This window comes from Carlito syrichta, unplaced genomic scaffold (genome assembly GCF_000164805.1).
Source record: "Carlito syrichta isolate Samal-C Ts95f unplaced genomic scaffold, Tarsius_syrichta-2.0.1 Scaffold301837, whole genome shotgun sequence".
Lineage (NCBI taxonomy): Eukaryota > Metazoa > Chordata > Mammalia > Primates > Tarsiidae > Carlito > Carlito syrichta.
The window spans coordinates 365,385-387,661 of record NW_007245933.1 but is presented as its reverse complement, the minus strand read 5'-3'; the positions used below and the strand labels follow the sequence as shown (position 1 = coordinate 387,661).

General features: G+C 38.5%; 1 protein-coding gene across 1 annotated transcript in view; it reads right to left on the bottom strand.

Moving 5' to 3' along the window:
* The window catches only part of USP34 (ubiquitin specific peptidase 34), a 213,212-nt gene that overhangs the window by 3,356 nt on the left and 187,579 nt on the right, over positions 1–22,277 (bottom strand). Inside the window, 8 exon segments of the mRNA XM_021711053.1 lie at positions 1,676–1,755; positions 10,147–10,270; positions 11,244–11,368; positions 11,486–11,590; positions 12,810–12,917; positions 14,073–14,199; positions 16,245–16,323; positions 21,568–21,725. Of these exon segments, the coding sequence (XP_021566728.1) occupies positions 1,676–1,755; positions 10,147–10,270; positions 11,244–11,368; positions 11,486–11,590; positions 12,810–12,917; positions 14,073–14,199; positions 16,245–16,323; positions 21,568–21,725 (906 nt within the window).

Here is a 22,277-nt window from a genome sequence, read left to right as displayed (position 1 = left end):
TGCCCAGGCTGGTCTCAAACCCCTGGGCTCAGGCAATTCTCTTGCCTCTGCCTCCCAAAGAGCTGGGATTACAGGCATGAGCCACTGTGCCTGGCCTGAATAAATGTTCTAAAAGAAATGCAAGTTTATTCTCCAGCACTGAGAGAGTAACTGGAAAGTTAAGGGTAACAATAGGATGAGAACACTTTCAGAGAACAAACCAATATATAATTAAGTAGGTAACCAGACCATATAGAGAAAAAATAAAAACAGGTCTCTAAAATGGCTTAAGCTTTACCATAGTATCTCATTAGCAGCATTTATCTGGTAAATACCTTTTCCCTCACCAAACTGCAAAGGTAAACAACAGATCTGTTTTCTTAGTTATCTCACAGAATGCAGTGGTCCCAATATATGGAAATTTTACTAAAATTTGGTTTTCCAGTTTTCAAACTCTTAAACACAAGTAGTATGTCTTTAAGAAGAATTACTCCCTGGATTATGTAATCACATGCAATACAAAAGGACTTTTTTTTTTAAAAGGACAAATTTTATATAGTATATACATGTGTATATCATATATATCATTAGAGTAAGCAATGACAGTTAATTACTAAAGGTCACCCAAGAAATGAGGAGTTGGGTAGGACCAGGACCCAAGTCTTCATATCTCTGGTGGTAGGAAAATCTGCCTTAGTTTACCAATCTCAGCCTCTACCTATAGTTCTTGCACTGGATACTGCTTCTACTAGGCTAGAAGCTTTGGAAGTCTTATGTGGTTTGGCTTTGTTTTTAAGGAAAATGGGGGGGTAGTGAAAACAAAGGAGGTAGAGATGACTGATAAAGGGTCTCTACTTGAGGCACTGATAGTTTGGGAAAAGAGATGGAGAAACATAACTCTTACAGATCAGCATGACAAATGTCTAGGAGAATACAGGAAGCTGGGCCAGACTCTAAGCACTTCAGAAACTATTATGTGAGTGAAAGTTTGTGCCCAAGGAAGGTTAACAAACTCATCTCTTCCTCTGGGGTAGGGCAGATGCAACCAGGCTGGAAGCCAACTGTTCTTGCAGGGTTTAAAGGGAGTCGGGGGTCCTTCATGTCTGACCCAAGAAATGAGCCAAACCTCATAAATGACCTGGTTCCTGCCCCTCTTCCTAGTTCTCCCTCTCTAATTTAACAAGCTTTATTTATTTATGTGCCCACTTAATTTTAAGGAGTTGGCTCTCAGACACAGTAGGTAGGGTAATCTTTCCTGCTTTCAAGGAGACTGTTGATAAGAAAACAAGTGCATCAAACCCTTGAAAAACAACAGACCAGCAAGAGCGAAAGGACAGAATGCTGACAGGGTTTCTGCTAGAGCTTTTGGAATGGTGAAGAGAAAAAAATAGGGGAGGCGAGGAGAGCAAGAAGTGAGTGGCATATGCCTTCTCCAGTACTGCCCTATAAATGAGAAATTCAATTACAACAAGTTTATCGGAAATATCCTCTGTGATACAAATCTACTGAAGTTAAAAAAAAAAGTGAAGGGAATGTCCAATGTTTAATAGTTACTATTTCCATTAATCATATTTTACCTAACAAGATCCTAAATATCTCCAATTTTCAGCCAATCTTCAACCCATTGTTCTAAAATTACTAACCACTTGGTCAGATGAGATGAAAGACCAAATTATCTAAAACTCATTTTCTTTACCTGAGTCTGGCATAGCTCAGTCCAAAGTTTGGGGAACAGTGCAAGATGAAGAGGCAAACCTTCATAGGCAACTAGGACACCTAATATTTGAGAAGAAATCAGAATAGGTTATAATTACAAATTACACTATTGAGACACTAAACTCTGCAGGTACAACAGTATAGATATTTCTAGTCATAACTACTTACTTTCAACATTTTAAAGAAATATATAAAGGGGAAGAATTAATTTCAATATTTTAAACAGTAAAACAATTTAGAATATGGTACTTTGAATTTATATTCTACACCTGAGGCCTAAGCCAACTTTTCTTTTTAGAACTTTATCTGGGAAAATTTTAAATAAAAGTTATTCCAAATGGCTCCAAATCTTTCTTGGATTAAGGTACCATCCTGCATATTAGGTAATTTTCATGAATAGCTAGACTTGAGGAGAGAGGAGGAGAGAGCAAAAAGAAGATGTGGTGAACTAGAAAATGTATCACTTCTTCCTCTTTTACCCTGTTTCTCCAAAGAGAATCTTTGTGCTACATTTAAGTAAGCATTGACCTGAGCATACCAGTTTCTAGCTTCGTTCCCAAGATCAGGATCTTTTGAGTGGACCACATTTGGCACTATATCACAAAGTGCTATTTGGAACCTTTATGATTTTAACCTCTCCGCTTCTTGACTATTCTAGATATCAAATATGTCTTTAAGAGATATGTCACCCTACCCTCTGGTATCCTAGCTCTCAATGCACAGAAGATATAATATCACAGTTGTAAATACATTTCCCATCCTTCACATCCTCCTACCCCAGGGAAAGTATAATCATGGAGAAGGAGAAAAATAATATGAGCTATCCTTCTCCAGTTAAGAAAAAATTATGGGTTAGATCAGGAGTCAGCAAACGTTTTCTGGGAAGGACTAAATAGTAAGTACTTTAGGCTTTGTAGTCATACTCTTGCGACTATACTCAACTCTGATGCATGGACCACACTAACTGAATGGGTGTGGCTGTCATCCAGTAAACTTTATGAACACTGAAATTTGAATCTCATATCATTTTCATGTCAAAAAATACCATTCTTCTTTTTTAAAAAACCAATTAAAACATGTGAAACCTGTTCTTAGCCAGTAGGCAGCTGCTGGTTAAAAACAGGCAGAATGTAGTTTGCCAACCCCCTGGGTTACCTGGGAGCCCTTTCATAGGTAAGCCTATTTATTTATTTTCCTGTCAAGATTAGTCCCTTTTTAAAGACCCAAGGTCATGCTGTTACTCTTTCCTTGGTCCTACCTAATCTGGTCGGATCTGTAGTAGCTGCCTGCCATGGTATCACAGTACACATAAGCAAACAAGGACATGTCATCAAGTCTGTGGCTACAGGGAAGAGAGTTCCTTTGCCTCAGTATTCTTGTATCATAATTACCCATAAAATTAGAGGATGGGTTGGCAAACTGTGACCCTTGGGCCAAATCTCACCTACAGCCTGTTTGTACATGGCCCTGTGAGCTAAGAATGGCTTTTACATTTTTAAAGGATGGTTAAAAAAACCAAAAACCAACAGCCAAAGAATAACATGTGATGAAGACCTTGCAGGCCAGTGTCTAAAACACCTACCTAGCGTCCGCTCTTCGCAAAAAGACTCTGCCAGTACCTGCACTAGAGGCTGCTCTGACATAAACCCTCTTGTGGGTGACATGACTGTATACTATGTTTCTTTTGTCTTTATTCTTTTTTCCCTAATTATTCCCCAAAGTGAAATAATCCTTATACCTATTTTCCACAACTTACAAAAAGTCAGTATTACCATAACAAACAAAAAATACTATGGAGGCTTTTTATGATTTGTCACTGTTGCCCATGCTGGAGTGCAGTGGCACAATCACTGCTCAATGCAGCCTTGACTTCCTGGGCTCAGGTGGTCCTTTTGCCTCAGCTTCCTAAGTAGCTGAGAATACAGACGTGCACCACCCACACCTGGCTAATATTTTGATTTTTTTGCAGAGACAAGGTCTCACTATATTGCCCAGGCTGGTTTCTAACTCCTGGGCTAAAGCAAGCCTCCTGCCCTGGCTTCCCAAAATGTTGAAATTATAGGTGTGGGCCACCGTGCCCAGCCTGTGATTAGTTCTAAGTGGAATTCTGATACAAGTACTGTATTCTCTAGTTTACAAGTAAAAAATAAAATAAACATTTACTGACATCTACTGTACTAGGTATGTCAGATTATCATATTTTCTCATTAGCTTTGGGAAGCATTATTTTATCCTCATTCTCCCCCCTTTTCTTGGATGAGGAAATTAAGCTCAAAAAGATTATGTAGTCTGCTCAGTTCATCCTAAAGCCAGTAACTGATGGTAGCCTAGTCTACCCCAGATTTATCTACTTCTAAAGCTCACAGTTCTTTTCAACAATAAGTGTTTTCCCAAACATTATTCACGTACCATGATCATGATTTTCTTTGTACCTGCCCATCACCTGTACCATTGTTTTCTTAATACTTTTCTTTAGATTCACTTAGATTAAAATATACATGAGCCTTATTTTAGGCAATTTAACAGCTAGGAAATTACCAATCTGATGTACTGCTCTGTAACATAGTAAGAACCACATGTACTGACTAATATAAAAATTATTTTCTCTGGATCACCTTGTACAGTACACCCTGGAAAACATGCCACTTATGGTGAGCTAAAGACACCTCTTTCACAGTCCTATCTGTTCCCTCCTAGGGCTTGAAGTGAGTTTTGGTTCTTTCCAGCATCTTCACAAAGCACTGGGGATGAGGAGCCCTGTGACTCAGGTTGGAGGCAATGAACTCCTATACCACACACTGCTCTTCCTTTACTCTCTGGATGCAAAGCACAGGGAAATGTAGTTACCAAAGGCCTCAGGTACACGTCTAAACTTTGCCACCATAAACAGGATGGGCATGTCTAAAACCTACTGGTTTCACTTATCTTTCATCATCCTGTGACTTCAGACATACTTGACAAGGTCCATACCCTGTCCCATTCCCACCCATGAAAGACTAAAATATAAAAATTAAAAAATTGTTCCAAATACAATCTTTCCCCATTAGTAACACCTTATACTGTTGAGCTGCTGGGTGATTTAAAGAAATACTTTCAAAACTGCTTTTGTGGGTTAAATGGTATTTCAGATTATTTGTACTTCCATGATTGCTGTGAGGATCAAATAGTTTCACATGTAAATTTACTAGTTAACATCTGAATTGTTATGATTCTTTGTCTAGTTTTCTTTTCCTTTCTTTCTTTTTTGAGTTGGAGTCTCACTCTGTCACCCAGGCTGGAGTGGAATGGCATGCTCACAGCCACCGCAGCCTCAACTTGTTGGGCTCAGGCGATCCTTTCTCCTCAGCCTTCCAAGTAAGCTGGAACTACAATTTTGATAATTTGACACTTTTGATAATTACTATTAAAAAGCCACAGTGCATGCAGTTTCCTTTTGGGAATGTGCCACCATGCCTGGCTAATTTTTTGATTTATTGTAGAGAGGAGGTCTTGCCAAGTTGCCCAGGCTGGTCTCAAACCCATGGGCTCAGGCAGTCCTCTCACCTCGGCCTCCCAAAGTGCTGGAATTACAGGCACGAGCCACCACATCCTCTGTCTAGTTTTCTTCAGGAGCTTTTAATCCCATCCAAGCATTGTCTCCCAGGGGAAGTTTGAACCAATGGATGGAAGCCTATGACTAATGGTCTGCTGTAAGAATGAATCATCTTACGAGACAGTCTTAGCCTGAGTATTACAAATCTGATTTGTCTAATTTCCCCTCTTTTAACTTCTTATCCACGAATCAACCTACTGTTACTTCTCTGGCTTCCCATATAGGTTACTGAAAAAAAATCTGATGGCTCTGCCGTGGAATCCAGTTCTTTCTCTTTGTAAACAGACTGGCAACCAACTTTGAGATTACAAATATGTCTCTCAAATGTGATCACTACATGTTAACCTAGCATAAATGGATTGACTCTTGGTGGGCTGGTAAAAACCAGCTTCTGATCTGCAGTGGATGCCGGGCACCGGTCTGGTCTGAAATATATTTACCCTAGGAGGTCTTCTGGGCAGCAGTGAGCCAGTCATTTCCTGCCAGTGTCAAAGAGATCCGTCCCCAACCCCATCGTGCGCTGCTTTCACTACTAGTGAGGCGACGCTTACTTGTGTGTGTGAGAGACTGCCCATTCATGCCCTCCGTTGACCCTACTCGTTGCTCCTCACCGTCTGACCAGCCCCGAAGACCAAATACTGGCAGTGTCAGCCAGCTTTCTGTTAAGCATGCAAGCACTTCTTCCCATCAGCTGTTTGGGTTTTAATTCAATTTATGGCATTTCCCACCAGGTAGGGTTTTCACTTTTTATGCAGTTAAAATGTTCAACTCATTTTATTGTTTCCAGGCTTGGTGTCCTATTTAACAGGGTCTTTCAAATCTCAAGCTGGTATTCCTATGACTCTATGTTTTTCTGTAATATTTTCCAAGATTAAAGATTTAATTCTCCTGGAATTTATTGTGGTCTAAGGAGTGAAGTATTAAGGACTTGATTCCCCTCTCCATCCCCCCAGAGAGCTAACCAATCAATTATCTCAATAACTGATATCAGTAACTGGCTGGGCATGAAAGCTCACACCTGTAAGCCCAACACTTTGGGAGGCCGAGGTGAGAGGATTGCCTGAGCCCACAGGTTTGAGACCAGCCCAGGCAACTTGGCAAGATCTCATCTCTACAACAAATCAAAAAATTAGCCAGGCATGGTGACACGTGCCCATAGCTCCAGCTACTTGGAAGGCTGAGGCGGAAGGACAGCCTGAGTCCAGCAACAGGTCAAGGCTGTGGTGGCCATGAGCGTGCCACTGTGCTCCAGCCTGGGCGACAGAGTGAGACGCCTACTCAAACAACACAAAACATGATATGTCATGTTTATCATCTACCAAATCCTCGTGTATCCTTATGTTTGTTGAGGCTGTTTTTCCACAGCTTTGCCTATGTATTTCTGTACTGTGCCACATGGTTTTAATCATTATAGTTTGCTGTTGTGTAAGACAAAGGAAAAAAATACATCAATATATGCAAAACAAAAAACAATAAACAAAAAATCAATTAAAATGGTGGGGGGCAGGTCTGTGAAAGATATCTTGATGTTTTCCTTTTTGATACTATTTTAAACTATGAACTATGTATTAAATTCTAAAAAATTACTATACCTTTAATAAGTATTTTAGATGTCTAGTGCCAGTCCCTCTTATTCTTCTTCTTCAGAAATTTTTAAGCTAAACTGTGCTATTTTTAAGTATAAAAATACTGCAGTTTCAGACAACACAGTTGTTTTCAGATGGCAGCTGTGCTTACTTTTCCTGAATTCTCTCCCCCATCTCCTCTAACCCCCATCCTGACTGTCTTCACTTTAAAAGTACTCTAACTCTCCCTTTATTATTTAATACCTGCAATTCTACTGCCCTCTGCAAATCTACCATTATTACATCATTCCCTTTTATCCTCAAATCAATCTTTAAAAAATCTGCTCAGAGCCGGGCTCACTGGCTCAGCCTGTAATCCCGCACCTTTAGGAGGCTGAGGTGAGTGGATTGCCTGAGCCCGCGGGTTCGAGACCCGCCTGGGCAGCGAGACCTCATCTCTACAATAAATCAAAAAATCAGCCGGGCGTGGTAGCGCATGCCTGTAATGCCGGCTACTTGGAAGGCTGAGGCGGAAGGATCGCCGGAGCCCAGCAGGTCGAGGCTGTGGTGGCCAGGAGCGGCCACTGCACTCCAGTCTGGGCGACAGAGTGAGACTCCAACTCAAAAAATAAAAAATAAAAAAAATTAAAAATAAATAAAAAAATTAAAAATCTGCTCAGTTGCCCATATGAAAATTACCACAAAGAAGCCGGGCATAGTGGCTTATGCTTGTAAACCCAGCACTTTGGGAGGCCAAGGCAAGAGGACTGCCTGAGTACAGGTTCAAAATCGTTCTGGGTAACATGGCAAGACCCTGTCTCTAAAAAAAAAAAAAAAAGGCTGGACATGGTGGTGCATGCCTATAGTCCCAGCTACTCAAGAGGCTGAGGTGGAAGGAACACCCGAGCTCAGCAGGTTGAAAATGCAGTAGTCATGAGCATGCCACTGCACTCCAGCCTGGGTGACAGGTTGAGACTCCTGACTCAAAACAAACAAAAAAATTAAAAAACCATGAAGACATTTCCTTACAACTGAAAATGACTTGCAATCCAATATAGGTCTTGAGAAGATCTCACCTATGATCACAATATTTTAATATTCTAGTCCTTGGACCATCTAACTTCAAGGTTCAACTAATTAAAGTTAACTTAAATTTGTCCTTCTCAATTCCTGTCGCCAAATATAATTTATTGAATAAACTATACAAATTAAAATTCTCTTATCAACCTTGTGTGGTCATTAATGTGGGCTTTGTTTTCTCAAGTTCATTCCTAAATGCCTCTCTTTGGAACAGTTATTTCAGCTTGAAGAGGGCCTTAACTTCAATCTTTGGAATATTCTCTCCATTTATAGGAAGCATAAGGATAGCACTGTTTTTAGGTCTTTGTCTAACTTTACATCCATAACAATGTCCAACTTTCTGTATTAACTAAGACATAACCAGGAAAAATTTATTTTCCTACTTAATTTGTGAAGGTTTTGGTTTGTATCTAAATAGACTGTGCCACCAGCCACTTTTGGCTATTTAAATTTATTTTGGTTAAAACAAAATAAAAATTCAATTCCTTTGTCGCATTTCAAGTTCTCAACACTCACAAATGGCTGGAGACCATCAAATTGTGATGGTGGTGCATCACATTTCCATCCTTGTAGAAAGTCCTATAAAACAGCGCTGATATAGAGAACCAAACACTAAGGCAGCATCAATCGTGCTTCAAGGTTTTAGTGTGAGTATAAAATAACATAAAAGTTGATGAAGCTGATATGATATCTAGGTGAGTATTCTTTCTCTTCCTCTTCCCCATGTTTAATTTCCCTGAAAGTGTGCACTTGTGTTGACGAGGAAGACAACCCAAAATAGGGTTGAACATTCATTATTTGATCAAAGTTGTCCAAGTAGCTTACATAATAAGCTCACATAATTTTTAATATAAATAACTTGAACACAATTACCAAGAACTTTTAAAAAGCTCAGTGTCTTTATAAGTACTCTTCCTTATATGGGAGCAAGGTTGAACTACTATAACTTCTGGATATTTTCTCACACATGGTCACTACCACTGCTAGGTTATGGCCTTATACCAAGAATCATGACCCAGATGCAGACAGTCAATTTGAGCGTATCCTCATTCCCCCACAGCTTGGCATTTCGGCCACACATATATAAAACCAGCTAATAATATCAGGTGGAAGGAAAACCCCTTCAAATCTGAAGATGATCTAGTCACTTACCAATTAAGATGGTTTTTCTGAAGAGAGATTATCCCTGACAGTGTTACCACTTCCTTCTTCTTGGATAATGAAATTTAAGGTAGGGTCATATCTTTGGCCCTACCTGGAACAGATCAAAACCTTTTCCACAGGAAGGAGAGGGTTGTGATGGAGAGGGAGCACAAGGGGTACTTCTAGGGTATGGTGATATTCTATTTCTTGATCTGGGTGGTGGATCCATGAGTATTTCATCCCACCTTCTAAAACAAAACTACAGAACACTGGAGAGGATCCTGGGCCACCCCTAATGAAGTCAGAAGGGAGGACACATAGCCCTGGAACTCTGGAGGTCCTGAGACAGAGGACATCTGGAGGAGGGCTACATGTCTTCTAAAGACTTATCAGCTAGAGGAAAGTTACCCAAAGGGAGCAGTTCTCTAACAACTCTCAAGCATATCATTGCCGAGACAATATTAAGATATTTGAGTTTTTTCTCCCCCTACATAATTTCACTGACGGTTTTGTTTTCTATTTCTCATCATCTCCCTTTTCAAATTTATCTTCTTCTCACTCACCTATTTTAAGAAACTTACCTCCTAATTACTCATATATGCACCTCTGCTTCACACTGGCAAGCCCACTCAGTTTGTTCTTGGCATTGCCAGCTCCAAAGCACAGCTGGCACTATAGATCTCACCTTACCCTCAAGATCAGGGCTGGGGAAGTCCGTCTCTAAGCCTGCCTCCCTAAGCAGAGCAGTTTTTTGTGTTGCTTTGATTTTTGTTTCCAAATTCTGCTGGGCAGATGGTGGAGGATTTGGGCTTCTGTGTACAAAGTGCTCAGCCCTACTCCAACCCTCCTTTTATAGGCCAGCTGAAACTCTGAGTAGAACTATTCAATGGAAACCAGTAAGTTGGTGTTTTCTTAATAAAAATTAAAATGTTCCCAAGAATACTAATTAATATTTTTAAACAGTCACTTTAAAAAAGAAAAAAGGAATTTCTCATATTTTTTCTCCCCTTCCTAAATGGCTAGGGGCTTAAAATAATTCAGTGGAATTTACTGCTCATCTTTTATACTTACTCAGCTTAACTAATGTTTCAGTAAATTTTTCACAGTTGATTGCAACTCGGCATAATAGATGGATGAATTGATGATAAGAAAAGAAGTAGTCTAGCAGCATACGATCATAAACGTCATCTTTGCCCTGAAGGTTAAAGATGATAAAATGGTTGCACTTAAATTGTATAATAAAGAGCATATTTTGTGCAAATGTAATAAGTTTAACTAAAAAAGCTGATTAAATCTTTAATTCTCTAAGAACCTAGTTTTAAAATCCAAATTTCTAGTAATGTTAAGATCTTAATTGTCATAAGTTTATTTTCAGTGTGCAAATGCTATCAATTAAAATTACCCATTATTCCTATATACTTTAATAAAGGAAAATTACATAGGATTTTGAAATTTGACACTTTAGCTCTATAGACATATCAAGAATAATTAAACTTGATTTTAAAAATAGATTCCAAATTATTTCTGTAATAGTTACTAGAATGTTAGCTATTTTAAATATTTTATCTTATAAGAACTCAAATATACTTCAGATCCAAAGATGGTGGGCAAGGGAGAGTGTGAATGAAGTGTGGGTGAAGAAAGATAAAGGGGAAAATTGTTTTGAAAAATGTTGAAACTAAGATAAATTATCCTGTGTCAATGTACTTTGTCTCTATAATTTAGAATTGGCATTATTTTAGAGGTGTTAAAGGACAGGTACCAGACTAAAAAGCTTGATAAATCTATCAATCAATAATATTATGCTTAGGTCAAAGGAATATAATTTAAGGGTAGTAAAATAAGTTGTTGATTATTGGCCAAATTTAAAAACAGTAAGTACCTAACTTGACTTTTCAGATTTAAATACATGACCCAGTTATAATTTAGCCTAGGTTTACTATTAAGGTAATTTTTGAGGGGGAAAAACTTACTACTTGTGCTTATTGTTGATTTTGCAAATACTCAACCAACATTTCAGAGCACTAAAAGGAAAAAGTCCAAATGAGTTTAATCTTCTTAGGATTGACAAAATGATCACTTAAGTCTAATCTACTTGTAACTGCCAGGGGAAATTTTCAAGTTACTTTGTACTACAGAAACATGATTTTCCTGGCAACCCAACATACCTTACTGGTTTCCACCATTGTGGGCAAGAGGCACATATTGAGTTCTGGGCGCGGAGGCCGAATATTGCTTTTCCCTCCTATTAGCTTGATATTTTCTCGACAAGGGAAATAAGGTCCAAGAGACACTAAGACATTAAAAGTGTACAATAAGAATAAATGGAAAAAAATAAATCTCCATGCTTCAGTGAGCAGAATGATTAAATGTGAACCATATTCAAGTATTGTGCTAGATAAATACGTACTTGGTATATTACTGTGATGATAAGTACAATGGTTGTGTTGTAGAAAGGGAACCAGAGTATGAAGAAAATCATGGGGACTCAAAAGTACAAGTTCCTTGAGGACATCTGAAAATAAAAACACAGTTTGGGTATTTAAAAACTGGAGTTACATCTAGCTGCCATTTTAAAACTCACAAATCTTGAAATTGGTCATCTCACTGTAACCAGTTTAATGAGTCTAAAACTTTTAGCTCCTGACACTGGTAAAAATTCTGTCCGATGCTCAATCAAATCTGGATTAGCAGAGCTACTAACCAAAATAGGGCCATCATTTGGAAACAAAAGTTTAAAACATTATTTATGAATATTTCTTTTAATCAAGAGACACTTCATAGAGAAGGACAGTGGGGGAAATACTGAATGTACATTGATGATGTGTCTTCATAAAATCAACCACAACAGCTCAGAAAGAAACCTAAGGTTCAAAATTCTTCAGATCTGAAGGATAATCCTTCACCTATTCTTAATGTTTTACAATGCTGGCTGGACTGATTCTCATTCTCTAATCACATAGGCATGGTTATGATCACGTAGGAGTGGAGCTCATGATGACGGGTTACTGGCATAGTTTCTGGCAATCAGAGGTTTACTGTTATGCACCCCTCTCCCCTTGCAGGAGTAGTATGAAAAAATGTAGGCCAGTAATTGCACAAAACATCAAGATGAACTGCTTGTACATGAATGACAGTCAGAGTTACCCATGTTATTTTGAGATAGTATAAACAAACAATTATGGTCTCTAAAGATCATGACATTAAGAAATTTCTAAGGTAGCAAAAAATTCACTTTAAATTTAAAATGGGTGTCTTTTAACAGCCCCAAATTGTCATTTTATTATCACTATGCAATCAATAAAAAGGTGAAATACTTAGAGCCTAAGAACAGCTACTGAGAAGTATCTTTGGGCAAAAGAATTTACAGTGAAATCAGTACTCCTACCTTTCATGATGCTAGTTCTACCTTGTAAACATGTATATGATTCTATGTTGCCTACATAAAATCAGTAAATTTTAGAGTTGCAGAAACCGGAGATAACCTAAGGTCAAAAGAGCCCGTATGTATTAGGTGACCTGCCATAATCACATGGGTAATTATTAGCCAGTTAATAAATGTTCTTAATTCTCTCAATTTTCTAAGGACCTGCTAGCCAGTGAGAGTTACACAAATAAAAATACAAATACCTTTCAAACACTACAGACCTAACATCACAAATTGCCCAAAAAAATCTCACAAAAATGTTCTTCCACTAGATTTTTTACATGAGTGTATTTTTCAAGTAACTTACCTATACAGGCATTTCTAAGTTCTGGAGGACTATAGGAATTAAGCAGAGTCAACAGTTTATGGGCAAATTCAATTCGCTCCTGCCACTGGATTAATGCTTGTTTCACATCTGTAAATATAAAAGCACAGATAAATATGTTATTTGAGATCAAACTTCTTCACAAATGCTTTCTATTGAAAATTACAGAATGCTAACACTCGAAATTCAAGTTCATTACATAAACATCTCTGGTCTGTTTTAAGTCTATTTTCATGAGATGGCTGCTGCTGCTGCTACTACTACTACTATCTGCTGCTACTAGTACTACTACCACTACTACCACTACTACTACTACTATTAAACCTGCCAGATTTCTTAAAGTACTTATTTCAGTGATGAATATAAACCACTATCTGGGAATGTATTTGAAGTTCAGAGTTCACACTACCTTATAGGGACATAAGAGAAATATATTTTGTAGCTTTTTTTTTTTTTTTGAGTCGGAGCCTCACTTTGTTGCCCAGACTAAAGTGCGGTGGTATGCTCATGGCCACTGCAGCTCAGGTGATCTTTCCACAAGGGTCAGGTGATCTTTCCACTTCAGCCTTCCAAGTAGCTGAAAGTACAGGCACGTGCTACCATGTCTGGTTAATTTTTTTTTATTTATTGTAGAGACAAGGTCTTGCCAAGTTGCCCAGGCTGGTCTTGAACAACCCTGAGCTCAGGCAATCCTCTTGCCTCGGCATTTCAAAATGCTGCGATTACAGGCTTGAGCCACCACACCCAGGCTGTAGTTATTTCTTTTGAAACTATAAATGATCTAATCTAGCTACAGAGCCTTCACAAAATACCTAACTTATTACTATGCTGGGAAGTGTTTTCCAAACTCTTGAAATCTTAATGCTTACAGCACGCCTGCTTGTTTTTCGGGCAGGTATAAAGAAAATACTCAGCAGCATCCAGTTTTACATTAGGAAGTCATGACAAACATTTCCTAATGGCTAGCTAGCTTCAGTGCCATCTTCTGTGAATGATCTAGAGATAAAAACAATTCCTCTAGGGCATGTGATTTAAAAACATTCTCTCTAATAGTAGCACTAAGTCTCCTGGTGCTTACCCACAGGATGTGTTCTTATACTGGTTGTATAGAATAAGTAGGCAGAGCAAACCTATCCTATATACACCTCAGCTCAGGCCCTGTGCCAGGTCTGTATTGTGAATGGCGGGAGCATGGAGTTGAAAAAAAAGAGTAGCACTAACAAAAAGAAGTAGGAATGACCAAACCTTTTCTCTGAAGATATGGACGTGTAGACTTCAAAACCGAAAGGAATATTGACAGAAGTTCTACTAAATCTCCAGTCACATGGCAAGCGGTAGCTTCATGATACATCATGTGCAAAGTGTTGAAAGACTACAAATGATTTTAAAAAATTGAAAACAATGTCATTTTTACCTTCGTGAGCCACAAAATAGTAGTGCTCATCCCCTAGGATAGATGTTTTCAGACTCAAACTGTATGTGCACGCATATGCATGCAAAGCAAATATATTTGCTTTCTATCCAAAAGTCAAATCCTCTCATTCAGCTCCTTTTAATAATCCTTACCTTCAGAACTCTGTTATTTTGTGTACATATTCTAGTCTGAGGAAATAATTTGTCTATACTTTTTTTTTTAAGTATTTGCTCTAAGACTGCAACCTTCAGAAATTAGAAAGCAGCAGGCAATTAACAGGAAGACTGGGGGGGAGGGGGAGGGGATTAACAGTAGCAAATATCTGTCTGGGGCTGGGAAAACACCTCTTATCAACAGGGTGTCTGAATGAAACGTAATTGTACACCTAACCCTTAACTGTACCCCACAAAACTATAATAAAAATACTGATTAATTATTAAAAAAAAAAAAAAAAAAACAGGAAGACTGAAGAAAATAGGCAACAACTTTAACTAACCTTCCATGGCCTCTGTAGAAAGACAATGGTGAAATGGCTGTCAGCCATACTCAAAACAGTACACTCAAAAGAGGTAAAAGATCTCCAAAAGGTCAGAGTTCAATTCCTTTAATTATACTGGCTTATTAAATCTTTTAATTCCTTAACTGTATTATCTTTGTTAAACCCTTAGTTTTTTCCAACTTATTTTCCATTATAATAAAGCATCTTCTTCTAATCCTTTTGATTTAGTTCACCATAGTCTGCACACTATTCAAAGTTCAAAGGTCAAAGTTCTTACCCCCCTATTCCGTGGCAGTACCTAATCTGAACAATGTACTTGTACACATTTAACTTGTAAGCTGGGGACAAGAACCACATTATTTTTTATATACTGCAGTATCCCCAGTGTCTACCACAGTGCCTGGCACAGAGTAGGCATTCAAACATTTGCTGAATGAAATTCTCACTATCTTCTGCCACATACATTTTTTTTAAGCCAGACAAAAATTTGGCATTCCTCAAATGTAACCAATACTTCTTTGCCTCAGTGCTTATCAAGTCATTTATCTAAATGCTCTCCCACTTGCCTTTTTAAGATCAAATTCTTCAAAGTGCAGTTTCAAACATGTTCTACTCCTATTCTATTATATAATTAACCAAAAAAACCCACTCTACCTCTTAATTCTTATGGTACTCTTGGCATTTATGCTTTCATCTTATCTCTACTATAGGACTAAAGGACAATGTATCTCTGATGATTTTATTTTTTTTTTAGTTGGAGTCTTACTCTGTCACCCAGACTGGAGTGCAGTGGCCGCTCCTGGCCACTGCAGCCTCAACCTGCTGGGCTCTGGCGATCCTTCCGCCTCATCCTTCCAAGTAGCTGGAACTACAGGCACGCATTACCATGTCCAGCTAATTTTTGATTTGTTGTAGAGATGAGGGCTCACCAAGCTGCCCAGGTGGGTCTCGAACCCTCGGGCTCAGGCAATCCACTCACCTCGGTTCCCAAAGCACTGGGATTACAGCCTGAGCCACCGAGCCCGGCCATCTCTGATGATTTTAAAGTCATCTCACACTTGTGGATGTTCAAGAATTACAGGAAGAATGAACATCTGATTTTAACCACTTATAACAGTCCATCTGGCTTCCTCTGACGTTGCTAATCTCAGTTTCAGTATTCTCAAGTAAGTGGGCTCTTCAGAAATTGTTTGTCCTGAACTAAATCATATAAATCTCATTTCTGCCCTTACAAATAAAATAAATAAAAATAGGCTATTTCATATGGTTGTTCTAAATGCAAAATGAAGAAAAGGTATGGAATTACTGTGGAAAAAGACACACCAGCCTAAAAATTATGACCCAATTATTCTTGGAATATAAATTCACATTTACTGATCTATATACTTAATCCTGTCATTTATAAAACCAACTACCATAAACTCTAAACGTCCATAAAACAAAAAGTCTTGGTGAATACATTAAAATGAAACAGCTGCACAGTAAAATATAATAAAATATTTACCTCAGTCATTAGGATCAATCCTCGATTAAATACAACAAGAAGTCTGTCTTCATCAGATTCTAACAGTATTTTGAAGGCACTAGAAGAATATATAAAGTCCAGTTTGAGAACTCTGAATCAGAACAAAAAATACTTAGATGATTGAAAAAAAAAAAGGTAAAACTGTCATTAAAGCTGTCTGCTTTCCTACCTACAGAAAAGAGATTGCTACATGCAAAAGGAGATAATATTAAATATTAAACTCTCTAACTTAGAGGAACATCATGTCTACTAATATCTAATTGGCTCTTAATTATTCACAGTGGTGGAAGAGATGGGAACACTTTTAAAAGTTTCAGTATAAACAATAGGCTCACCTTTTTGAAATTTTTTTTGAGTCGTAGTCTCACTCAGTCACCCAGGCTAGAGTGTAGTGCACAATCACAGCTATTGCCACCTCGACCTGCTGGGCTCAGGTAATCCTTCAGCCTTAACCTTCCAAGTAGCTAAGACTACAGTCATGTACCACCACACCTGGCTAATTTTTTTATTTCCTGTAGAGGCGAGGTCTTGCCAAGTTGCCCAGGCTGGTCTTGAACTCCGGTGCTCAGGCAATCCTGTCGCCTGGACCTCCCAAAGTGCTGGGATTATAGGCATGAGCCACTACACCCGGCCTAGAATGGGTTCATCTTCTAAATTACTAAGTTCTGAAAAACAGATTTACTACTTGACTCAGCAATCCCACTACTGGAAATATACCCAAAGGAGCACAAATCACTCTACCAAAAAGACACTTGAACACACATATTTATCGCAGCACTAACCACAATAGCAAAACACGAAACCAGTCTAGGTGCCCATCATTAGTAAACTGGATAAGGAAAATATGGTACACATACACCATGGAATACTATGCAGCCATAAAAAGAACAAAATCATGTCTTTTGCAGCAACATGGATGCAGTTAGAGACCATTATCCTGAGTGAATTATCAAAGAAACAGAAAATGAATACCATGCTCTCCCTAATAAGTGGGAGCTAGATACTGTATGCACATGGGCACAAGGAAAAACAACAGACACTGGGGAGTTCTAAAGGTGAGAGGAAGGGAAGAAGAGGGGTAAGGGTTGAAAACTACCTACTGGGTACCATGTCCACCAACTGGGTGACAGGCTCAGTAGAAGCCCAAGCCTCACCATCACGCAATATACCAATGTAACAAACTACACATGTACCCCTTGAATCAAAAAATAAAATTAGTGAATTAATTAAGAAGCTCTGGATAATAATAAAACACGCCTATATTATCAAAGCACTCATCAGTTGGTTATTGGGAAGATAACATGAATCAACAAAATACTAAAACCCTGTTGGCTTTGAAAATAATTTATATAATACAGTCAAGCACCACAAAATGAAGTTTTGGTAACTGAGGGACTGCATACACAACAATAGTCCCATAAAATGAAATAGAGTGGAAAACTTCCTACAGCTAGCTGTGGTAACGTAGCACAATGTATCACCCCATGTGTTTCTGATGATGTGTGGTATTAACTAAATTATTGTGCTGCCAGTTGTACAAAAATACAGCACAGTATGTATAGTATGTAATACCTGATGATGAAATAAACTACCATGTCACTTATTTATGTACTTATCATTCTATAAGTTTTTATCATTATTTTAGAGTGTACTCCTTCTACTTATTAGAAAAAAAAGTTAAGGTTGGGTGTGGTGGCTCATGCCTATAATCCCAGCACTTTGGGAGGCTGAGGTGGAAGGACTGCTTGACTCTAGGAGTTTGAGACCAGCCTGGCAACATAGTCAGACCTAGTCTCCAAAAAGTAAATAAATAAATAAATAAAAATAAATAAAACATTAGCTGGATGTGGAGGCACACACCTATGGTCCCAGTTACTTGGGAGGCTGAGGCAGAATTACCTGAACTCAGAAGGTCGAAGCTGTAGTGAGCTGTGCTTGTGCCACTGCATTCTAGACTGGAAGATACAATGAGACCCTGACTTAAAAAAAAAAAGTTAACTATAAAACAGCCTCAGGTAGGTCCTTCAAGGAGGAAGGCACTATTATCATAGGAGAAGGCAGCTCTATGCATGTTAAACTGCCACAAAGACCTTCCAGCTATGGAGGTGGGAGACAGTGATGTTGATAATCCTGACCGTGGCTAATGTGTATGCTTCTGTGTTAGTTTTTAACAAAAGCATTAAAAAAATTTTAAATGTTAAAGAAATAAAATATTTTTGTTCAAAAGAACTGAGTACCACATGTTCTCACTCATAAGCAGACCCTGAACATTTATCATAATACTATAAGAAAAGAATTGGCAGTAGTGGGACACTGTCAGGGGAAGGAGGGAGGAGACACATAACATCAATAAGGGTACCTGATCTCAAACCAGGCAAAGTGGGGACCAAAGGAATGCCCAAACTTTACCTGTATGATGACTACCTGTATACCTAATCCTGAATTGTACCCCACAACTTTAAAGTAAAAAAAGTAAGTAAGAATACCAAAGTTGCTGGGCTCAGTGACTCAGCCTGTAATCCCAGCACTTCGGGAGGCCGAGGCGAGTGGATTGCCTGAGCCTGCGGGTTTGAGACCTGCCCGGGGGATTTGGCAAGACCTCGTCTCTACAATAAATCAAAAACTTAGCCAGGTGTGGCAGCGTGAGCCTGTAGTTCTGGCTACTTGGAAGGCTGAGATGGAAGGATCGCCGGAGCCCATCAGGTCGAGGCTGCAGTGGCCAGGGACATGCTACTGCACTCTAGTCTGGGCAACAGAGTGAGACTACAACTCAAAAAAAAAAAAATTTAAAAAGTTAAAAGTTTATAAAGTGTCGGGTTCTGTGGCTCAGCCTGTAATCCCAGCACTTTGGGAGGCCAAGGCAAGTAGATTGCCCGAGCCCGCATGGGTTTGAGACCAGTCCAGGCAACTTGGCCAGACCATGTCTCTACAATAAATCAAAAATTAGCTGGGTGTGGCAGCGTGAGCCTGTAGTTCTAGCTACTTAAAAGGCTGAGGTGGAAGGATCACTGAAGCCCAGTAGGTCAATGCAGGGGTGGCTGTGAGTGTGCCACTGCACTTCAACCTGGGTGACAGAGTGAGACTCCAACTCAAAAAAAAAACAACTATAAAGTAAAAAAGTTGGCCGGGCTTGGTGGCTCAGACTGTAATCCCAACACTTTGGGAGGCCGAAGCGAGTGGATTGCCTGAGACCATGGGTTCAAGACCTGCCCGGGCAACTTGGCGAGACCTCGTCTCTACAATAAATAAAAAATTAGCCAGGCATGGTAGCACGCGCCTTGTAGTTCCAGCTTCTTGGAAGGCTGAGGAGGAAGGATCGCCGGAGCCCAGCAGGTTGAGGCTGCGGTGGCCAGTAGCGTACCACTGCACTCCAGTCTAGGCGACAGAGTGAGACTCTAACCCAAACAATCAATCAATCAATCAACAAAGCTACTATTGTAACAAAGGTTACAAAGGTTACTACTGTAGCAAAGGTTAATTGTGTGTGTGTGTGTGTGTGTGTGTGTGTGTGAGTTGTAGTCTTACTCTGTCGCCCAGACTGGAGTGCAGTGGCCTCTCCCGGCCACCGCAGCCTCGACCTGCTGGGCTCCGGCGATCCTTCCGCCTCAGCCTTCCAAGTAGCTGGAATTACAGGTGCGTGCTACCACGCCCGGCTAATTTTTGGTTTATTGTAGAGATGAGGTCTCACCAAGTTGCCCAGGCGGGTCTCGAACCCGCGGGCTCAGGCAATCCACTCACCTCAGTCTCCCAAGGCGCGGGATTACAGGCTGAGCCACCGAGCCCGGCTAGCAAAGTGTAGCAAAGGTTAATTTAAGAAAGAAAAAATTTTAAACAAATTGAGTATGACTTAAGTGTATATTGTTTATAAAGTCTACAGTAGTATACAGTAATGTCCTAAGCCTTCACATTTACTCATCACTCACTCACTGACTCACCCAGAGTAATTTTCCAGTACTGCAATCTCCATTCACACCCTATACGGGTATAACATTTAAAAATCTTTTACACTATATTTCTACTGTACCTTTTCTATGTTTAGATACATAAGTACTTGCAATTGTTTTACAACTAGCAACAGTATTCAGTACAGTAACATGCTGTACAGTTTTGCAGCCTAGGAGCAACAGGCTATTCCATATAGACTTGGTGTGCAGTAGTTACTGTCACATCATCTAGGTTTATGTAATTATACTTTATTATGTTTGCACAATGATGAAATAGCCAAATAATGCATTTCTCAGAACGTATCCCATCATTTTAAGGTTCATGACTGTAATTACCCAAGTAGTTGTATTACTGCTGTTAACAGACCTAATTTTATTAAGTACTAGAAACTGCTGTTACAGAGTACAACTGGAAATCCTATTTTAGTAGATGTTCCCTTTCCTTTTTCAAAAAAGGATTAGGAAAGCTCCAAACCTTTTTGTGAAAAAATGCTTTAAGTAATAAACCTTGGGAAAATAATGTATTCAAAATTAACTCAAAATTTAAAAAAAAAAATTGGTTTAAGGAGTACTGGCAAAGGCATAGTTAAATTCACTGCTGTGTGCCTGTAAGGATTCAAATTTAAAAGGTTTTTGAAGAAGTTGATCTGAAAAAGTCTTAACGTTGATTAATTACAGGTACTACAGTGAAGCCTTCAGGAAACTACTGAAAAAAAAAGTGCCTAATAAAAGGATATTATCTCTAAGTCTTAGACGGAATATATAGAAGCATTTTAAGAAATTAACCTAAACTTTATTTCTACAGGTAAAAGTCAAGTGTAATCTGTAGCAGAGTAGTTCAATTATAACCACTTAATAACTTCTGTAGCTCTGAACAACTAATTGTAAAGATTATGTTTAATTATATTTTGGCCAAGTCCTACAGATCAGAAAGTCAGATAGAGATAGGCTAAACAGAATGAAAAACATTAACAGACTCATCCAAAGATTGAGAATGCTATTTCTGGAGGCCTCTAGAACTGAACTACCCATGCCTAAATAAGAATAAACTGCCATAAATGGAGCAATTCAAGCTTTAAGTGGAAGTCTGTTTATTAAGGTTCCTCTATGTCCTGAGATCATATATGATAAAACATACACAAATACAAGCCAAAGACTGTTTAAAAGCTGCTCATTAACTTTCAAACTATGAATTCTTCCACAGTACTAAATGCATAAATGCTTCCCCAACAGCTTTAAAGAATTAGTAAACTTTCAGTTAAAAACAATGTAAATAATTTATTTCTCTTTTTATGTCAAAAGAAAGGTCTTTTATCTCCTCGCCTGAAAGAACAAAACAAAACAAAATATCTTTTTACCTTATTAAAGTAGTCCAGCAGGAGCGGCCATCTAAGCAACGTAAGTAACAACTTATGGTTGTTTTCTTAAACTGCTTAATATCTTCTAATTCTTCTTCTCTCATATCTGGCCTCTGAGCTATAAACAGCTGCATCAAGTTAAACAGTTCTTCCACTGCCTAAAAAAAGCAAATATGATAATCTTTTAACCCTACAGCATTTTAGAAGGTTTGCTTCTCATTTCTGAATGTCATGCTTGTTAACCAACTCTTAAAATTATACAAATAAGTTAGATTACACTACCATTCAGGTATAGGTATCATAAAATTAGCAATGAACTCTATTTTACAAATTTAATATATTATGCATTATATATTAAATCTTAAAACAGAAACTCAGAAAGATTAAAAACAGTAAGTCAATATAGTTCATTTTTAATCTTAATACTGCTTAAAGCATTGGTTTTATAACTTCAAATGTTCATCCAGAGACATGGTATACCAATCCCCTTTTTCTTTAATAAACAAATCATTGCTTTGTCACAAAGATTTTAAAAATCTAAATTACACTTGAATTAATACTTCTGAGATAATCCTTTGTGCCAACATTCAGAAGATCTTTCTAGACGATGATGCTCAGGTTCAAGATCCTGAAGAATAAAATGTGGGAACAAATATTTTGGTAAAATCAATAGCTGGGATTTTATAGATTCATTTATTTAGGTACATATT